At 37.9% G+C, this 15,679-nt stretch overlaps 1 protein-coding gene across 1 annotated transcript; it reads left to right on the top strand.

Annotated features, from left to right (window-relative positions):
* Positions 1-1,256: 1,256 nt before the first annotated feature.
* Positions 1,257-2,294, top strand: LOC149178936 (uncharacterized). Its single transcript, XM_089423746.1, has one exon. It carries the CDS (start codon positions 1,405-1,407, stop codon positions 1,945-1,947), a length of 543 nt encoding a protein of 180 aa, XP_089279872.1. The 5' UTR covers positions 1,257-1,404; the 3' UTR covers positions 1,948-2,294.
* Positions 2,295-15,679: the final 13,385 nt, after the last annotated feature.

Genomic DNA, 15,679 nt, shown 5'->3' with positions numbered 1-15,679 from the left:
AAATGGGAATTATAATTAAATTAAATTAAAATGATCACGTATTACCTATTTAGTTGTAGGAAGGGTTTAGTTTGGCAAAATGGGAATTATAATTAAATTAAATTAAAATAAAAGTTAATCAGACCTAAATACTAAGGGCAACTAGATAGACGATATACATAAATTTATTCTCATAAAAAAATATGAGGAAGTTTAAGTTAGATATCAGTAGATTTTTAATGTGTGCAGTTATAGCTATTCAGTGTATCCAACAACATTCGGTGTCGATGTAACTTGACTTTAGTACGTGTCATGGGAAATCACTATTTCATCTCGGAAAAGGACCAGTATCTAGTTTTATTCATAAATGTCAAGGGCAGGATTTTTATCTGAAAATTTGGTAGGAAATTAAGGGTTTGTAGTACATAAATTTTAAATTAAAACAAGATAGTTTCCTTTTATTTTCGAGGTATTTAATCAAAAAGAGAAATACACTGCATTTTAATTTTCGAATCATGTGTTGTTCCTCCAAAAGAGAAGCTAGGACCAGTACTTGTGTGTTGTTCCTCCAAAAGAGAAGCCAGGAACCAAGACTCCACTGTGTTTTACGAGAGGGTGCACCTCTCAAAGTCACTAGGGTGGACATAGGGAAACCTAAAAAAGAAATGGAATTAATTAAAAGGATGCGGAATGAAACATGAAACTGGGAATAAAAGGGTTTGATGGATAAAGTGGGCTGAAATGATTAAATCTGGCCAATGGGGAATGAAATAGATAAACAGAGAAGAATGAAATGAATAGAGAAGATAGTGGAATGCTTTATAATATTTTCATTTATATTTTAAACTGAAAATTGATTTGTAAACCCATTGAGTTAGACCATATATAAGACTAGGAATATTCTCAGAAAACAAATCTTAACCCTTCATTAACTCAATTTCAATATAGACCATTAGACGCAAATATTAAGAAAAATATAGAGAGCAGTGGGGAGAAAAGCGCGATGCGTTTCGTACTCTTGCTCATCGGTAACGACAACACGACCGTGATTAATTCCAGTTATTCGTCCCCGCCCCTTTCGGAAGAATATTAATGGCCCAATGTCAGCTATTTATTCGGGAGTTCGTTGCGTGTCACTCTTCTTTGTCAACCGTACCTCCGGCATTGGTAGCTGGTCCCTGAAAGGGCCTGTCACGATTGTTTTAACGCCAACAATAATAGTGAAGGGTTCGATCACCGGTGTCATAGAACAGGTTGTACTCGTTTACTTCTTCCAATAAGTTGGACTTTCCTGTTTCATCTGAGAAACCTAAGAGTGATGAAGGAAACTTTCACCACTCTTAAGCCCGTGTAGCGGAACGCTCGTGAGATAATCACTGTTCAGTGTTCACAGGTTCCGGGGTTCATCCACATCTGCCACTGGTGATGGAAGAGTCCACGGGAACCGCGATGAAGCGTTCTATGGAATTATCAGTGCGTTGGACCTTGAATGGAGAGGATGCGGAGGCGGAGGCCGACGACATCAATCCCATTCCGAAGAGACCCTGCAGTAGCACAGACGGCGACAGTTTTGAAGAATTCCTCGCTGTGCTGAAACGAATCAAGGCATCGCGCAGGTACTTCCTCAGGACTCCTAATGACCTCAACCGCCAAGAACCAGCATTAAAATGCGTCAAAACCATTGCATCCAACGCGTCCTGGCGCCCGTCTTTCGAGTGGCAGGATTTCCCAAACCACGGGAAAAACCGCGACGTCGAGCCCGGCTTGTCCGCCGTGAAAGCTGGAGAAGGGCGGGTCGGGGACGAGGACGAGGATGTTGTCCGTCACGTGAGTAACAATCTGAAACCGGAGGACTGTACGAATTGCGACCTGGATCTGAATAGTTTACCAGGGGAGAAACCGGAGGCCAGTACGAATCCCGACCTGGATCTGAATAGTTTACCGGGGGAGTTGCGGCTATTTCAGTAGGTATTAGGTTTTGTGAAATAAAAGTCACAAGGCGGGCCAGTATCTTACCATGGCCAAATCTCCTCAACCTGCGAAGGCAGATCCAGAATCTAGTAAGTATGTATATAATCTGTGACTCTATTTTACATCTAAATCATAGAACTCGTCTAGGCACTCTAGACTTTTTAAAATCTTGCTCGTTCATTGTCTTTAGTTCGGCTTTATGTATCCGTATAAAGCTTTTATTCCTTAATAATGGAACTAAACATTAGCGTACATGAGACAACGTCAATATCTGGCATTTCTGCTTCAATTCTTAACCGTTTCCCCGGTCGTTCGAGAGGCTATGGCCGTTGTCTGGATCGAGATGTCAGAGTCAGTGTTGATTGCTCACCTGTTGAAAGAAATAAATTTTATGTTTGCAGTGTGATGAAAGAGAATAATGATATGTGCTTGTTATACTGTTCATATAGAATCTTTTATGACATTCCACAATTTTCGGCCTTCGAAATATATGGTGTACATCCGTCATGATATGAATCATCGAGTGTTGGGCGTACTGTAATTTCGATTCAATTGCTTTTAACAATTTATTAGTCATACATTTTCCATTTTACTAAGAAATTTAAGATCCGGGGAGTCTGCTTTTTCCGTAAGAGTAGGCCCCATGGCTATAGAGCAGAAAGATAATGTTTTGTGGAGAGTTGGAGATCACTATTTTTATGGCGTTGTAGATCTATATTTAGATTTTCATGTGCGTTAGCCAACCTATATTGACGTCGACACAACTGATCCCCTTATGTGTAAATGTGTAATGGATGTGTAACGAATGTACGAGTAGAAGTGTTATGTTTGGACTGTAGGGTTCTGTATCGCGACTGCTTAGTCAAATAGTTTTTCAACTTCGTTTTGGTCGCTATATTGACGGGAATGGATGGTTCTTTGTACTTCATTTGTTTGACAGGTCTGTTCACGATGATGGATGGTTTATTGTATGGCTTTCCTGTTTGTTTTTCTGTTGAAGGAAGGAATTAACGAGCGGTGGAGAAAGAAAGACAAATTACGGGAAACAAAATCTCGTCGGAGGTTGTCTGAGAAATTACCGTAAAAAGAAACCTCCGCATCTTCTTAAACCACACTACGATCATTGATAAAATCGCAGAGTAAAACGTAGGGTACATGGGAGAGAAATAAACGCCGTTTAATTTATAAAATTAGCATTGAGGATAACTTAATATTTCAAGTGTGTAATATACACGGGATAAATCTAGGGAGTATATAGAATGGAGCAATCTAGGTTGTATTAGTTGAGATAGGATTTGGCGTAACCGAGTAGATGGATGCTTTCCCCTTCTACCCAGGAACTAACTTAAGGACCAAACTACCTCGGCAATGGGTTTGACCATGGGTGCTTTCCCCTTCCATAGAATAAGTTACATAAGGGCCAAACTAGTTGGGCATTGGGTTTGAAACTTTGATGTCAGTGGGGTCAGCCAGCCATGCCTCATAATTAGGACAAAGTAGCGAATTTTTCTCAGCCAAGCTGGAGGGTAGAGAAGTTTGCACCTCGTAAACGAGAGCCTAGGATTTGGAAGAGATAAGATTTACTCTCTTTCAGTATGAGCAAATGGTTTGAAAGAATGAACCCAAACAACTATTGATTTTAGCTGAAAAGCGTAACGGATGGGTATGAAGAGAATGCGTTTTTAATGTGAAAAGGTAACTAGATGGGTATGGAGAGAATGAATTTTTAATGGGTTATTAACTTAATTTAGGGGGATATTGAGAGAATGGTTTTTTAATGGATTAGTGAGTAACTTAATTTATGGAGATATTTAGGTGTAATTTATTTGGTCATGGTGGTGCTATGAAGTATTATGTAAAGTATGTCATCAAAGGTTCAAATTTCTCTAAGATTATTTTTTATGCCAAAGGGACATTCTTGATATGCATGGAATTATAGTTGTAGTGGTTGAAATAATCTCATATTAATGTATTCTTAGCAACCTAACTTATGAGACAAATCATACCAATATCGATTAAGAAAACTTGCGGTATACATGGAAATATAGTTGTAGTGGTTGAAATAATCTCATATCAATGTATTCTTAGCAACCTACCACATGAGAGAAATCATATGGATATCCATTAAGAAACTTTGTGGTATACAATGTGTTTACTAAAGAAAATAATAAATTAAAAGGTATGAATATTTAAAGAAAAAAGAAAAGAAGAACTATTTTTTAATTGTATTTTTGGCTTATCTTCTTATAGGTTTACTCAAATGTAGAGTGTACACACGAGTTGGATGCAGAAGTAAATTCCACATCCAACAGGTACCTAATTTGCATACCTTTGATTATACCCATACTTGAAAAATATAAAATATATGAAAAACATGTTTTAAGACATTTTTTCATGTATTTTTAATTTTTTTCTTTGTGGATATACTAAAAAGTATGTAGAGTGGGTACTCGTTGGATGTGGAATTTAATTTTGTATCCAATGAATGTGTACACTTGACATTTGAGTAAAACTATAAGGAGATCAATGAAAAATACAATAAGAAAAAGTATATTTTTTGTTTTCCCTCCAAAATATTGACCCTTGAGGATGACATCACAATCTTGAATCTTTTAAAGTTGATTTTTTAGTACATTTTTTGTTTTCAAATTTCCCCTAATGATATATTTAAAGTTTCAAAATTGTATGTCAAAATATATATTAATCCATTATACCAGATACAAGTTAAACCATATTCAACTAGTAAGCTTAAGATTTGTAGGGTCCTACCATATCCGTAAAGAGTAGCCTCATATATGTTGAGAACATAAAAAAACCATATTTATATGCCATATCAATTAGAATGAGAGTCCACCTTAATGGAAGAAGACAAATTAGTGTGACATTCTAGTGGGGTCACGACAAGGCTAACTAGCCTCCTAACAAGAATTGAGACTTTTTCATCTAATTTATGCATCTTTTACAAATATTAATTGATGTACATTAGTATTTGTGTTTGATTCTATGAGCGCTCCACTAAAACATTTTCTAATAGAGTATTGATATGCCAATGGAGGTCAATAGATCACATATTACAATTCGACCGATATCTATTATTGCTAGTTTCTGGAAACTAGTTGTGAGTTTCCTCTCCTGATGTTGATTTAGGATGAAATATTGATTGAAACACACTTAATTTTCCATGTCTGAAATGATGTTGTGAATTTCCATATGAGTGGAAAGGTTATACCTTATCATGGATTGTCGAGCTTCCACTTGAGCTCGTGGCTATGAGTTTGACAAACTCCTCCTTCCTTAGCGCTCTCCCAAGGAAGCTCTTCACCATGACATATTGAGTAAGAAGCCCTCATAAAATAACACCTATCCCAATTGTGAGAAAAGCATAACTGTTGGCATTCAAGTATGAATCATGCAATTCACCCAATCCACATTTGATTGTCAACCCGAGGTTCTACCAGTTATTTCAAGGCTATCGTGCACTGTATCTGCAGGCCACTGTTTTCCTACCTAGCATTGAACATTAATTATAAATTCATCAAGGTGTGACGACAAGCAATAACTCTAACATCAAATAAGAGTAACAACAAGTAATAACTGTAATGATGATAAGAGTAACAACAATTAGGACTGACAACACACATTAATAAACATTCACCGCAACAATAAACTCATGGAAATAAACCTAAACACACATCTAACCCAATAGCATATGGTCAAGAGAGTGTGACCAACTCCCTGATGAGGATTGTGACGAGATCAATAGATCACAATATGCTAAGAAGATCAAACTCTCATTAATTAAATAAATATTACAAGTATGTTGTTATAGAATCAGAGTTAGAGTATTTCTCATGTAACTGTAATGAATTTTAACATCGACAGGTCTCACAACCCGCAAATCTACTTTATACATTTGGTAAATAATACAGTTCCTAGAATTATGACGTTGTCTGCCTTTAATTACATGGTGGTTTCCAAAACGAAAGAGAATGTCAAAGATATCATTGTGTCAATTGAGAGATTGATTCACTGTTGTAGCCAATGCTCAAGGCTAGTGCTGCCAGCGTTAACAGTATCATTCGGTGAATCACGGTCCTAGTCATTCTTCCTTCATATCTGCAGAAATAATTGAATTAGCAAGACGCTTAGGTAATAATCCCCTATGACTATGCTTCATTCACCAATAATCCATAGACACATGACAACAAGTATACTTGTGCATTTTAACCATTATTGGCATGAAATGGATAAAAAGAACATGGTAAAAGGGTGAGTAAAAGTATGAAAATCTAGCCACAAACATCTCCCCCCAACTGGCCTTACTGCATGTCCTCATGCAGTTCGTCACCTAGGGAAGTCTGGGTTAGACCTGTTGTGACCAGTATGAAGCTGGGAAAGATTGTATTTTGCTGCCATTTCTATCCGTGGAGGCTTATATCCATCTGTCTAGATGACTTCCTTCCACCAATCCTCATCTACCTCGTAAGTTGGAGTATATTGATTAGCTGGAAGCTAGATAATGGGGAATGGAAACCTCAAACGCATCCATTGGACCTCATGAAGTGGCATACATGCAATATACCGAGGTACCCTGTTTAGAGCCCAAGAAAAATTGGATGCCCCAAAAGGATCACATATCCTAACGACTGATGATGATAGCATCGAACATTTCTGGCAGCCGTCCTGGACCTCCTCTTGACAAGTAAAGATTTGTTTTTTTCATATGTCAATGCACCATTTCTAGGTTGCCATCATCTCTTCTTTCTGTCCGTTAATCCCTATGAGGGATTCGTGTCTGTTATAAACATTCACAGACTGGCAATTCTCCAACCAAAGACAAGTGGCCTATTTTATTCATTCTCTTTAAACGTGTCGAAGGAATTCTTCCATTTAACCTGATTAACTATGTAGGAGGTAAAGGGTCTCAATTGAATGTCTCCTACGTATGGAATTGGGTTAAATGATTGATCATTGCCCAAAGAGTAATAATGCATATAGAGTTTGCACATTAAGTGTTGAGCCAAAATATGTGGCATCTCAAGATCCACAGAAGCTACATTGAATCTTCTATCTCATGGCTGAGCTCCTCATAGACACATTTAAACAAAAGAATAGATATTGTTCATGGAGGAACATAACATAGTTGTGGGAAGGGGTTCGACAAACCATTACCTACTGTGCCAAAGTAAATATTTCTTCCTTATTGGCCTTTAACAACTTCACCTATTCTTACAGTCCCTCAATTCCATTTTGATGTCTCTCATGCTTCCCCTTTTCCTTCTCTATCTGTTCTATGTGGTCAAAGACTATTTTCACAACTTTCTCATGAATTTCTCTTATTCCTTCCTGGTGGCTTCTAGAGAAATGGACCCCTATTGGAGGCGAGCTACAACAATCTTCAATTTCTAGGTCTCTACATCGATCACGAGTTCTCAAGACATAAATCAATGCAAGAACAACTTAGTTTATGTAGCCGTTGAAGTCGTGGGCCTATCCTCGGTTTGTGCTACCACTAAAACAATTTCAGATCGTGGCTTGCAGTGTTTTTCTTGTGCTTCCTCACTCTTCTATGCAAGCATCATACCTGTTTTCTCAAATTAATGATTTCCAATCTCAACTACATGTTTTGTTTGAATTGTGACTGATATCTTTCCTTAAGAGGTGGTCTCTTTTTTGCACATTGCTCGATGAATTCCTCTTTTATAGCAACTTCTTCCACATGTCTCACATCTGGTCCAAGGCTTCGCAGGTTAATTCTGACAAAGTCATCAATTGTTTCTTGTTTTATTTTGATTTCTTCCATTTGTTCCTCGACTTAGGGAACAACACCATGATCTCCTTCTTAAGGTCTCAGGATCTTTATGTCTTCCCTCTCTCACTCTCGATTCACTGTAGGGTCTTCTGGGGTAGTGTCTTTCACACCCTTTTCTTGCAGTTTCTCTGTTGCCTAACCATCCTCTTCCAATTGCTCAGGAATTGTCTCTAGCCCTTGTGGGTTAGTCTTATCAGCAACATCCTCCTCTAATGGTTCTGTAGAAGTAGTACCAGTCATCACTTCTTCATTTTTCCCTTTAGTCGACACTGGTTCTTATGTGGCAGTTCTGACCACCAACCCTTCAATTTCCTCAATTCGTTCACCAGTCGACACTGGTTTTTGAATAATAGTGTTGATAATGGTGCCTCTAACTGCCCCCAAAAAAATTTGGATCAGGGGAGAAGATTTTTCTTTCTCCATGCATCTAGGGAAACCGAATTTCCTTGCCCCTTTTGGCAAAGATGCAAGAAAAGGAGAGCGAGGAATAATTTCATCAATTTCCATTCTCTCAATGCCTCCTGATGTAGGCCCTCCTTCTTCTTCTTCAATGTTCACCAGTTCTTTTATGCTCCCTTTTTCTCCTTCTACCTGTGCTTCTTCGAAATTGTCCTTCTTCCCAACAACCGACACTCGTTCTTGTGGAGCAGTGTCGACTGTGGCCCTTATTTATTCCAAAGGTTCCACATTCATTTGAGTAGGTGGTGCTCATTCTTGTGTGGAAGCAGCACCTACTTTTCCATCCAAAAGGTTCTTGAACTCGTTAGACAGGTGGTGTTGGTTGTTGTGTGTCAGCCCGAGGTACATTTTTAGCCAAAGGTTCTTCAATTGCTTGGAAAGGTGATGCTGGTTCTTGTGTGTTAGCACCACCTATAACTTCATCTAAGGGTGGTGATTCTCGTCTTAAATTGGTAGTCGACGCTGCTTCTTGTGGAGCAACATTGACTGCAATCTCTTCTGTATCCATTGTGTCTACTTCTATAGGGCCAACATGTGTAGCTGGTAGTAGCGTCTTCTGTGGCCTCTCCCTTCACTGCTATGTCTTCTTCCTCCTCCCTTGCAGGCAACACAACCACAAGTTCTTCCTCCGCTAACTCACTAAATTGTGGCCAAGCCATGAATGTTTGAGACATAGCATGCACCAAAAATAATCTAACCAAACCATAATTTATGAGAACCACTATTGGGTGTCGACATCAATGGGTAGACTACACCATTAATTGAAGCCTTCTCCATACAACGTATGGCATGTCTAAATAATGAGCCTACGCATGCCAAAACCAAAGGCATGCAAAGAGTTTGAATTGGTATTTAAATAGTGTAGAAAACTGACCTTCGCAGGTAACATACCTCATAACAAAATACACCACCTTAGCCCATGGGTATGGCATAGATTTATGATCATACCCTCTTCCTTTCTAGACCGCTGTCTCCCTAGTCTACAAAAAAAATTTGGAAACTCTGGCAGAGGAGACTTCCAAGAGAACGATTTTTGACCTCCTCTTTGCAACCCATTGACAATCGAAATAACTTCATGACAGAAATATCTAGCCCACGAACTCTGGAATGATTTCCTACCAAGTTTAACGCAAAACCAACGACGATAGTTTCGTTAAATCCTTATATCCTCTCAAAATACACAGGCCATCCTGCATCCAAGAAGACTTGCCAAACATCTCCATTGCATTGAACCTACTATGTGCTTTCTTGTTCATGTCTCACACCCTACCCACCCATTCTACGGCAGCTCTATAACAACACTTCAGAGTGACAATGAACTATCGAGGAGGTGTTCAAGTAGGTAGATTTGTAGTGAGAGAGTTGTGATAGCGATGGGGTTTAGTTGGAGTGAAATACGGGAAAGTAACGGTGAAATATGGAAAAATACATGCCAGATAATGGTAATAATGAGTGGTAATTCTGGTAATTACTTCATAGCATTCAAAAGCGACGTTCATTAATACAATCATACTAACATCATGTCCCGATGCATATGGGTAATCATGTGAGGTATAGTGAAAATCGTGGAGTGTACAAGGTTCAATAGTGATAATAACAAGTCATTATTGTAATTTAATTATGGCATCTTTTTTATTTATTATAGAAACTCCCCCCAACTAAGGGATGAACGTCCTCGATCATATCAGGTCATGTCAAATGAATGATCAAATCAAATCCACAAAGTTGATTGGGGACGTACCTGATGACTTACCTTGGTGGAGTAACAACAATAGAGGAGTAACAATATCGGGGGAGTAAAAGCATCAAGGGAGTAACAACACCCGAAGAGTAACACCACTGGTTGAAAACTTAGCCGAAATCACCATAGAGTAACAGCACCGAAGAGGTAACAACACTAGGGTACTTATATAGAATCACCATGGAGTAACAGCACTAAAGGAGTAACAACACGGTGGTACTTAGATGGAATATCCATGCAGTAACAACACCAAAGGAGTAGCAACACCAAGGTACTTCGACGGAATCACAATGGAGTAATAACAGTAGAGGAGAAACAACACCGGGGTACTTGAAGAAATCTCCATGGAGTAACAACACCGAGGTACCTAGACAGAATCACAATGGAGTAATAACACCGAAGGAGTACCATCACCAGTGAAGTAATTGGAGTCGCCATAAATAGAGTAACAGAACCAGAGGAGTAACAACACCAGTGAGGTAAATGCAAGCAAAAGATTGATAGAGTAGTAACAAAATTTTATTATATTACATATATCTATATATATATATGATTGGTTTTTTGCTTTTGTTTTTTATCACGGGTGCAAAGGAGGAATTCCCTGCACTAATCTCTTCAAAACTAGAGTTATCAGAGAGATGTCTAATAAAGGAGTCTCTTGAATCTGGACGGTGATATAATCTGGGGCGATGTCCATTCATGATCACAGGATTATGTGCCTCATTAATTGTTATAAGTCTAACAATCCCATTATCGAACACCATGACAACTTCATATGTTCCCATCCACCTGGAGTAGAGTTTTCCCTTACAATCCTTGAAGAGATAATCATATATCAATGCCTAATTTCCTCTCTGAAACACCTTTTTCTTATTCAATTTATCGTTCGATTTAGTTCACTACTGCTAAATTGCAACAGTATTGTGGACAACTACCAGACGAATTTCATCCAACACATTCAACTCTTCTAGTCTGTGTTTCTGCACTTTTGAAATATCTAGACCTACTTCAAGGGTTGTCTTGATCGTCTTAATTTCGAATTCCATTGGAAACAAAGGGGATTTCCCATTGACAAGCTCGTATGGTGAGAACCCCATTGTGTTCCGCCATGTTGTTATTTATGCTGACAGTGCCTCAGGAAGCTTCTTAGCCCAATTCTGATGATGGTTCGCTACTAATATTCTCTAGTTCCGTGTTTGTGCTTTCAACTTGACAATTCCCCTAAGGGTGATATGGAGATGTTACCCTATGCTTGATTCCATACTTTTTCATAAGTCTTGTTATTAGATGTGATGTAAATTGTGCCCATCCATCTGAAACTATATCTCTACGAGATCCGTACCATGCAATAATTTCTTCAAATAAAAAGTATGAGACAACCTATTTTGTTTCTTTCACAATAGCCTTGGCCTCTACCCACTTTCTCACTTAATCTGTGCAAACTAGAATGTGAACTTTCTGCTATGAAGATGGATTAAATGGTCCAATGAAATTGATAGCCCATTTTTCGAAGGGCTGAAGAACTAGTTGGGGTTGTAACAACACTTCATCTACCGGACCAAGCTAACCCATCTGCTAGAATCTATCGCACCCTCTAACATATTTTCTTTCATCACGAAAAATAGAAGGCCAATAGTATCCCATTTGTAACACCTTATCACCTGTCCACTTATCTGTAAAATCTCCTACACAGGGGCCACCATGACTAGCTTTCAGGAAATCATAGATGTCATCACCACTTATCCAGTGCCGCATTTGTTGATAATATCTTGTGCAAAAGAGAAATCCCTTTATCCATGAATAACTAGCACTATGATGGATAATCATTCGTTGTTTTTTGCAAGGCAAGTGTTGAGGCACCTTTCTTGTAGAAAGATAGTTAGCAATATCTACATACCACGGAGTGTGAGTAGAAATTGAAAAAATATTTTCATCTGGAAAAATATCCCCTATATGTGTACCTTCATTACTAGTATCGATCCTAGATCGGAAATCTGCAACTACATTATCTTTCTCTTGTTTATCTACAATGGTAATATCAAATTCTTGAATTAACAATAACCATCTTATAACACGACCAAGGATTATTGGTTTTTTCATCAAATACAAGATAGTTGTATGATTAGTGTGCACAAAAGTAGCACACCTTGTGATATAATGCTGAAATTTATTAATAGAATAAATGACAACCAAGAACTAGTTTTGAGTGGCTGTATAGTTTAATTCAGTAGGGGTCAAATTCCTGTTGAAATAGTATTGCATACAACTTCTTGTCCTCCTATTGCCCCAAAATTGCCCCTACTATTGTTCAAGAAACATCAGTAGAGATGTGAAACGAGAGCTTCCAGCCAGGACCGCAAAAGCTGCTGCTTCACATTCACCTATCCACACAAAAGCTGCATCCTTAGGTAGCAATCGAAAAAGTGGGAATGCTATTTTAGAAAAAAAATTCTCTGAAACACCTATAATAGCGATCATAACCAATAAATTTGTGTACCTGTGTCAATGTCTTAGGCATAGGAAACTTTAATATTACCTCTAACTTCGCAAGATCAACACAAATTCTTGCAGATGAAAGCAAGTGTCCCAACACTATTCCTTCTTCTTCCATCATATGACATTTGATTGTACTAAGAGAAACATGTGTTTTCTTACATATTTCAAGCACTTTCTCTAATTTTTTTGAAGATTCTGTAAAGGAATCCCCATATGGGGTGAAGTCATCCATGTAAATATCAACACTATCATTAACTAGATCAGAGAAAATTCCTAATATTGAAATTTGAAAGGTAGCAAGTCTGTTACAGAGGCCAAATAAAAGGACTGGTTAGGAAAAGGGTTCCCCAAGGGCATGTGAAGGTAGTTTTGTACTGATCCCCAAGAGCTATTTGTATCTTATTGTATCCACTAAAGCCATCTAGAAAGGAGAAAAACTCCTTCCTGGCTAATGTATCAAGAACTTGGTCAATAAAGGGTAAGGGAAAATGCTCTTTCTAAGTTTCTTTGTTTAGTTCCCTGTAATCAATGCAAATCCCCCACTTTCCCTTCTTCTTAGGAAAAATGACCAGCAGGGAAACTGATTGACAGTTTGATATCAAATAAATAAAACCCACATCTAATAGCTTTTCTAGTTCATCTTTGATAATGTTTTTTAAGGAAAGATTCATTCTTATTTGTGTTTGCCTAATAGGTCGACATTCCTCTTTAATGTATATATGATGAGTACATAAATCAGTAGGGATGCCTTTCATATATGTATATTCCAAAAGCAAAGGCTTCTTTACGACCCCAAAGGACTTTTAGCAGTTGTTTGGATTGGGAATATGAAAGGTCACAATTAATATTGAGTGTTTTCCTTGGTTCAATTTCTACATGAAAACTATTACGAGGTACAATTTTAGGAACATTTTCTACTTCTGTTTCTTGTTCAATATCTTCATGAACATTGCAACTCATGACAATTTCTAACAACTGACGGGTTGAATCAGAACCAAAGTCGAGACTGCTGAGAAAGGTGTTAATGCCATCGTCGTCCATTTCATCCTTAAAATAGAGAGCCTCATTGATTGTCAGGATGGGTCTAACTTCTTCATTCTCAGATTCAGGCTCTTTGGTAGGTAGATACTTTTCTATCAAGATATGTCCAGCTTTATTTCACGAATTTGGTTCTGCAGGGGGTAAAGGATAAGATTTGTTGTAACTTCTCCACTAGATATTACCATGTTTCAAGACCGATACCCAATGCAAACATCTACGGTTGCAAACCAAGGTCTTCCTAAAATCAATGGATGCCCACTAGTTGGGGATTGGCCATGTAAAACCAAAAGGTCAGTGGGATACTGCCATCAGTCTACCGTAATAGTGATATATTCCAGCTTCCTTATCGGTCTTATAGTAGACTGATCTACCAACTCTAGGACGGTGGGAGTTGGTTTAAGGTTCCGTAGACCCAAGGTAATCATGGTTGCAGAGGTTATAACATTAATTGTTCCCCCAAATCTATTAATACATTTGGGATATCCATCCCTTTAATCTATACTGTCAGAATCGGGTTCCCAGGATTGCCGTATTTGACAGGCATAGAATTCCCCAGCATTATATATGATAATTTCCCCATGACATGAATAGCAAGTGGTTTCTTTGGTTTTCTGTCAGGTTTCTTAGAACAATATTCTTTAATTGTATTAGCATAAATTGATACGTCCTTCATAGCATGAAGTAACAAAATTTTAACAAATAAATTCTACAATTCCCCTAAAAAGTGAAATTCAGGATGAGTAATTTGTTTGCTCAAAGATAATATTTCCAGATAAACAGTAGTAGTAACAATAGTTTGTGAAGGAGTTTGTTTCTTTGTATTAATCTGTGTTGGCTCATCCCCTATTATTCTATGTTCTCTTTCTGAGACTTCATCATCGATATGTTCAACAATTATTGATGAAGTCTAAGTATTGACCATCCGACCAGATCAAAGATTTAATTCGTTACATTCCATGGTGGAAATACTATATGCAGTGAGGTTGAGGGTATCAAACTATTGAGCCCCTCTATTATTTATACTTGGATTGGATTAGACATGCACTTGAGGATGAAGAGGAGGATTACTAGTGGGCGCATTAGCAGGCATCTATAGCAGTTATTGTGGCATAGGATGGGAGAATTGTCCTGAAGGAGGATGAGTAGGTCCATGCTAGTTCTGGGGCCATGAAGAATTTGGACCAGATTGAGGGTACCATGGTTGCCAAGGAATTGGATATTGGTAAGAATGTGCCCAAGAAGGTGAAGAAGGTACAAACTACTGACCAAAATTCATATTATTAAAATAATGAGATGTGTCTTAAGGCATACCTTGATTCATGTTCAGTGTGCGTGGTTTCCATGGTTTCCTTGATCCGATAAAATAAAGATGTTCTTCTTCTTCATTTATTCCCCGAAGGACTGCCTCCAATCCAGGAAGAGATGAACAAGTTCTAGTGGAATGAGTTTGTTCACAGATCACACAAGTCTCCATGGAATTTAATGGACATTCCTTTAATGGATTCGTCTTCCTACTTTAAGGGTAGAAAATAAACATAGCCTTCTCTTCTTCCATCTGATTTTGTTTTGCCTACAATACGTCTAGCTGTAATGATAATGTGCTAAGGATATATGTTCTTAGGTTGTCCAGCAAATTCCTAATTTCAACCTTTGTTACTCCATTGTTGGATGTTTTGAGAGTTCGGATTCGCTACATCTGTGTCTGTCTCACATCCCCTCGTGAACACTTGATGCATAATTTGCTGATGGTATCAAATTCTTCCTTTGATATATCTCCTTTCCCTACTACGTTCAATAGATCTAGAGATTCCTCCCCTAGTGCTTTAAGAAAGATTATATTCAAGATATTATTATCCAGATCACTGTGGCATGATCTCTGAAAATTATATTGAAAATGTTCCAAAAAATCTTCCATATTCTCATCGTCTTTTTGCATAACCTTCAAACATTCTTCCTTCACAACTCGGGATTTGTAGTGGTCTTGATATTTCTCGAGGAAAATTGTCTTCATATCATCCCATGTAGCAATATATTTTCCCCTTAAACCCATAAACCATCTCAAAGTTGTGCCCTTTAAAGTAGCGGGGAATATCTTCAATTTTTGAGCAGTAGAAATATAATCATACTCCAAACAAACAATGATTTCAAAAAGAAATGAGTCCAGATCCTTGAAAGAAAGA

Source organism: Pinus tabuliformis, chromosome 4_1 (genome assembly GCF_031772625.1).
Source record: "Pinus tabuliformis cultivar Carrire ecotype Pingquan chromosome 4_1, CPIR1, whole genome shotgun sequence".
Classification (NCBI taxonomy): Eukaryota; Viridiplantae; Streptophyta; class Pinopsida; order Pinales; family Pinaceae; genus Pinus; species Pinus tabuliformis.
This window is presented reverse-complemented; position numbering and strand designations above follow the sequence as displayed.

Excerpts from the sequence above, each read along its gene's own strand:
- LOC149178936 (XM_089423746.1), top strand. The coding sequence starts at position 1,405 with ATGGAAGAGTCCACGGGAACCGCGATGAAGCGTTCTATGGAATTATCA.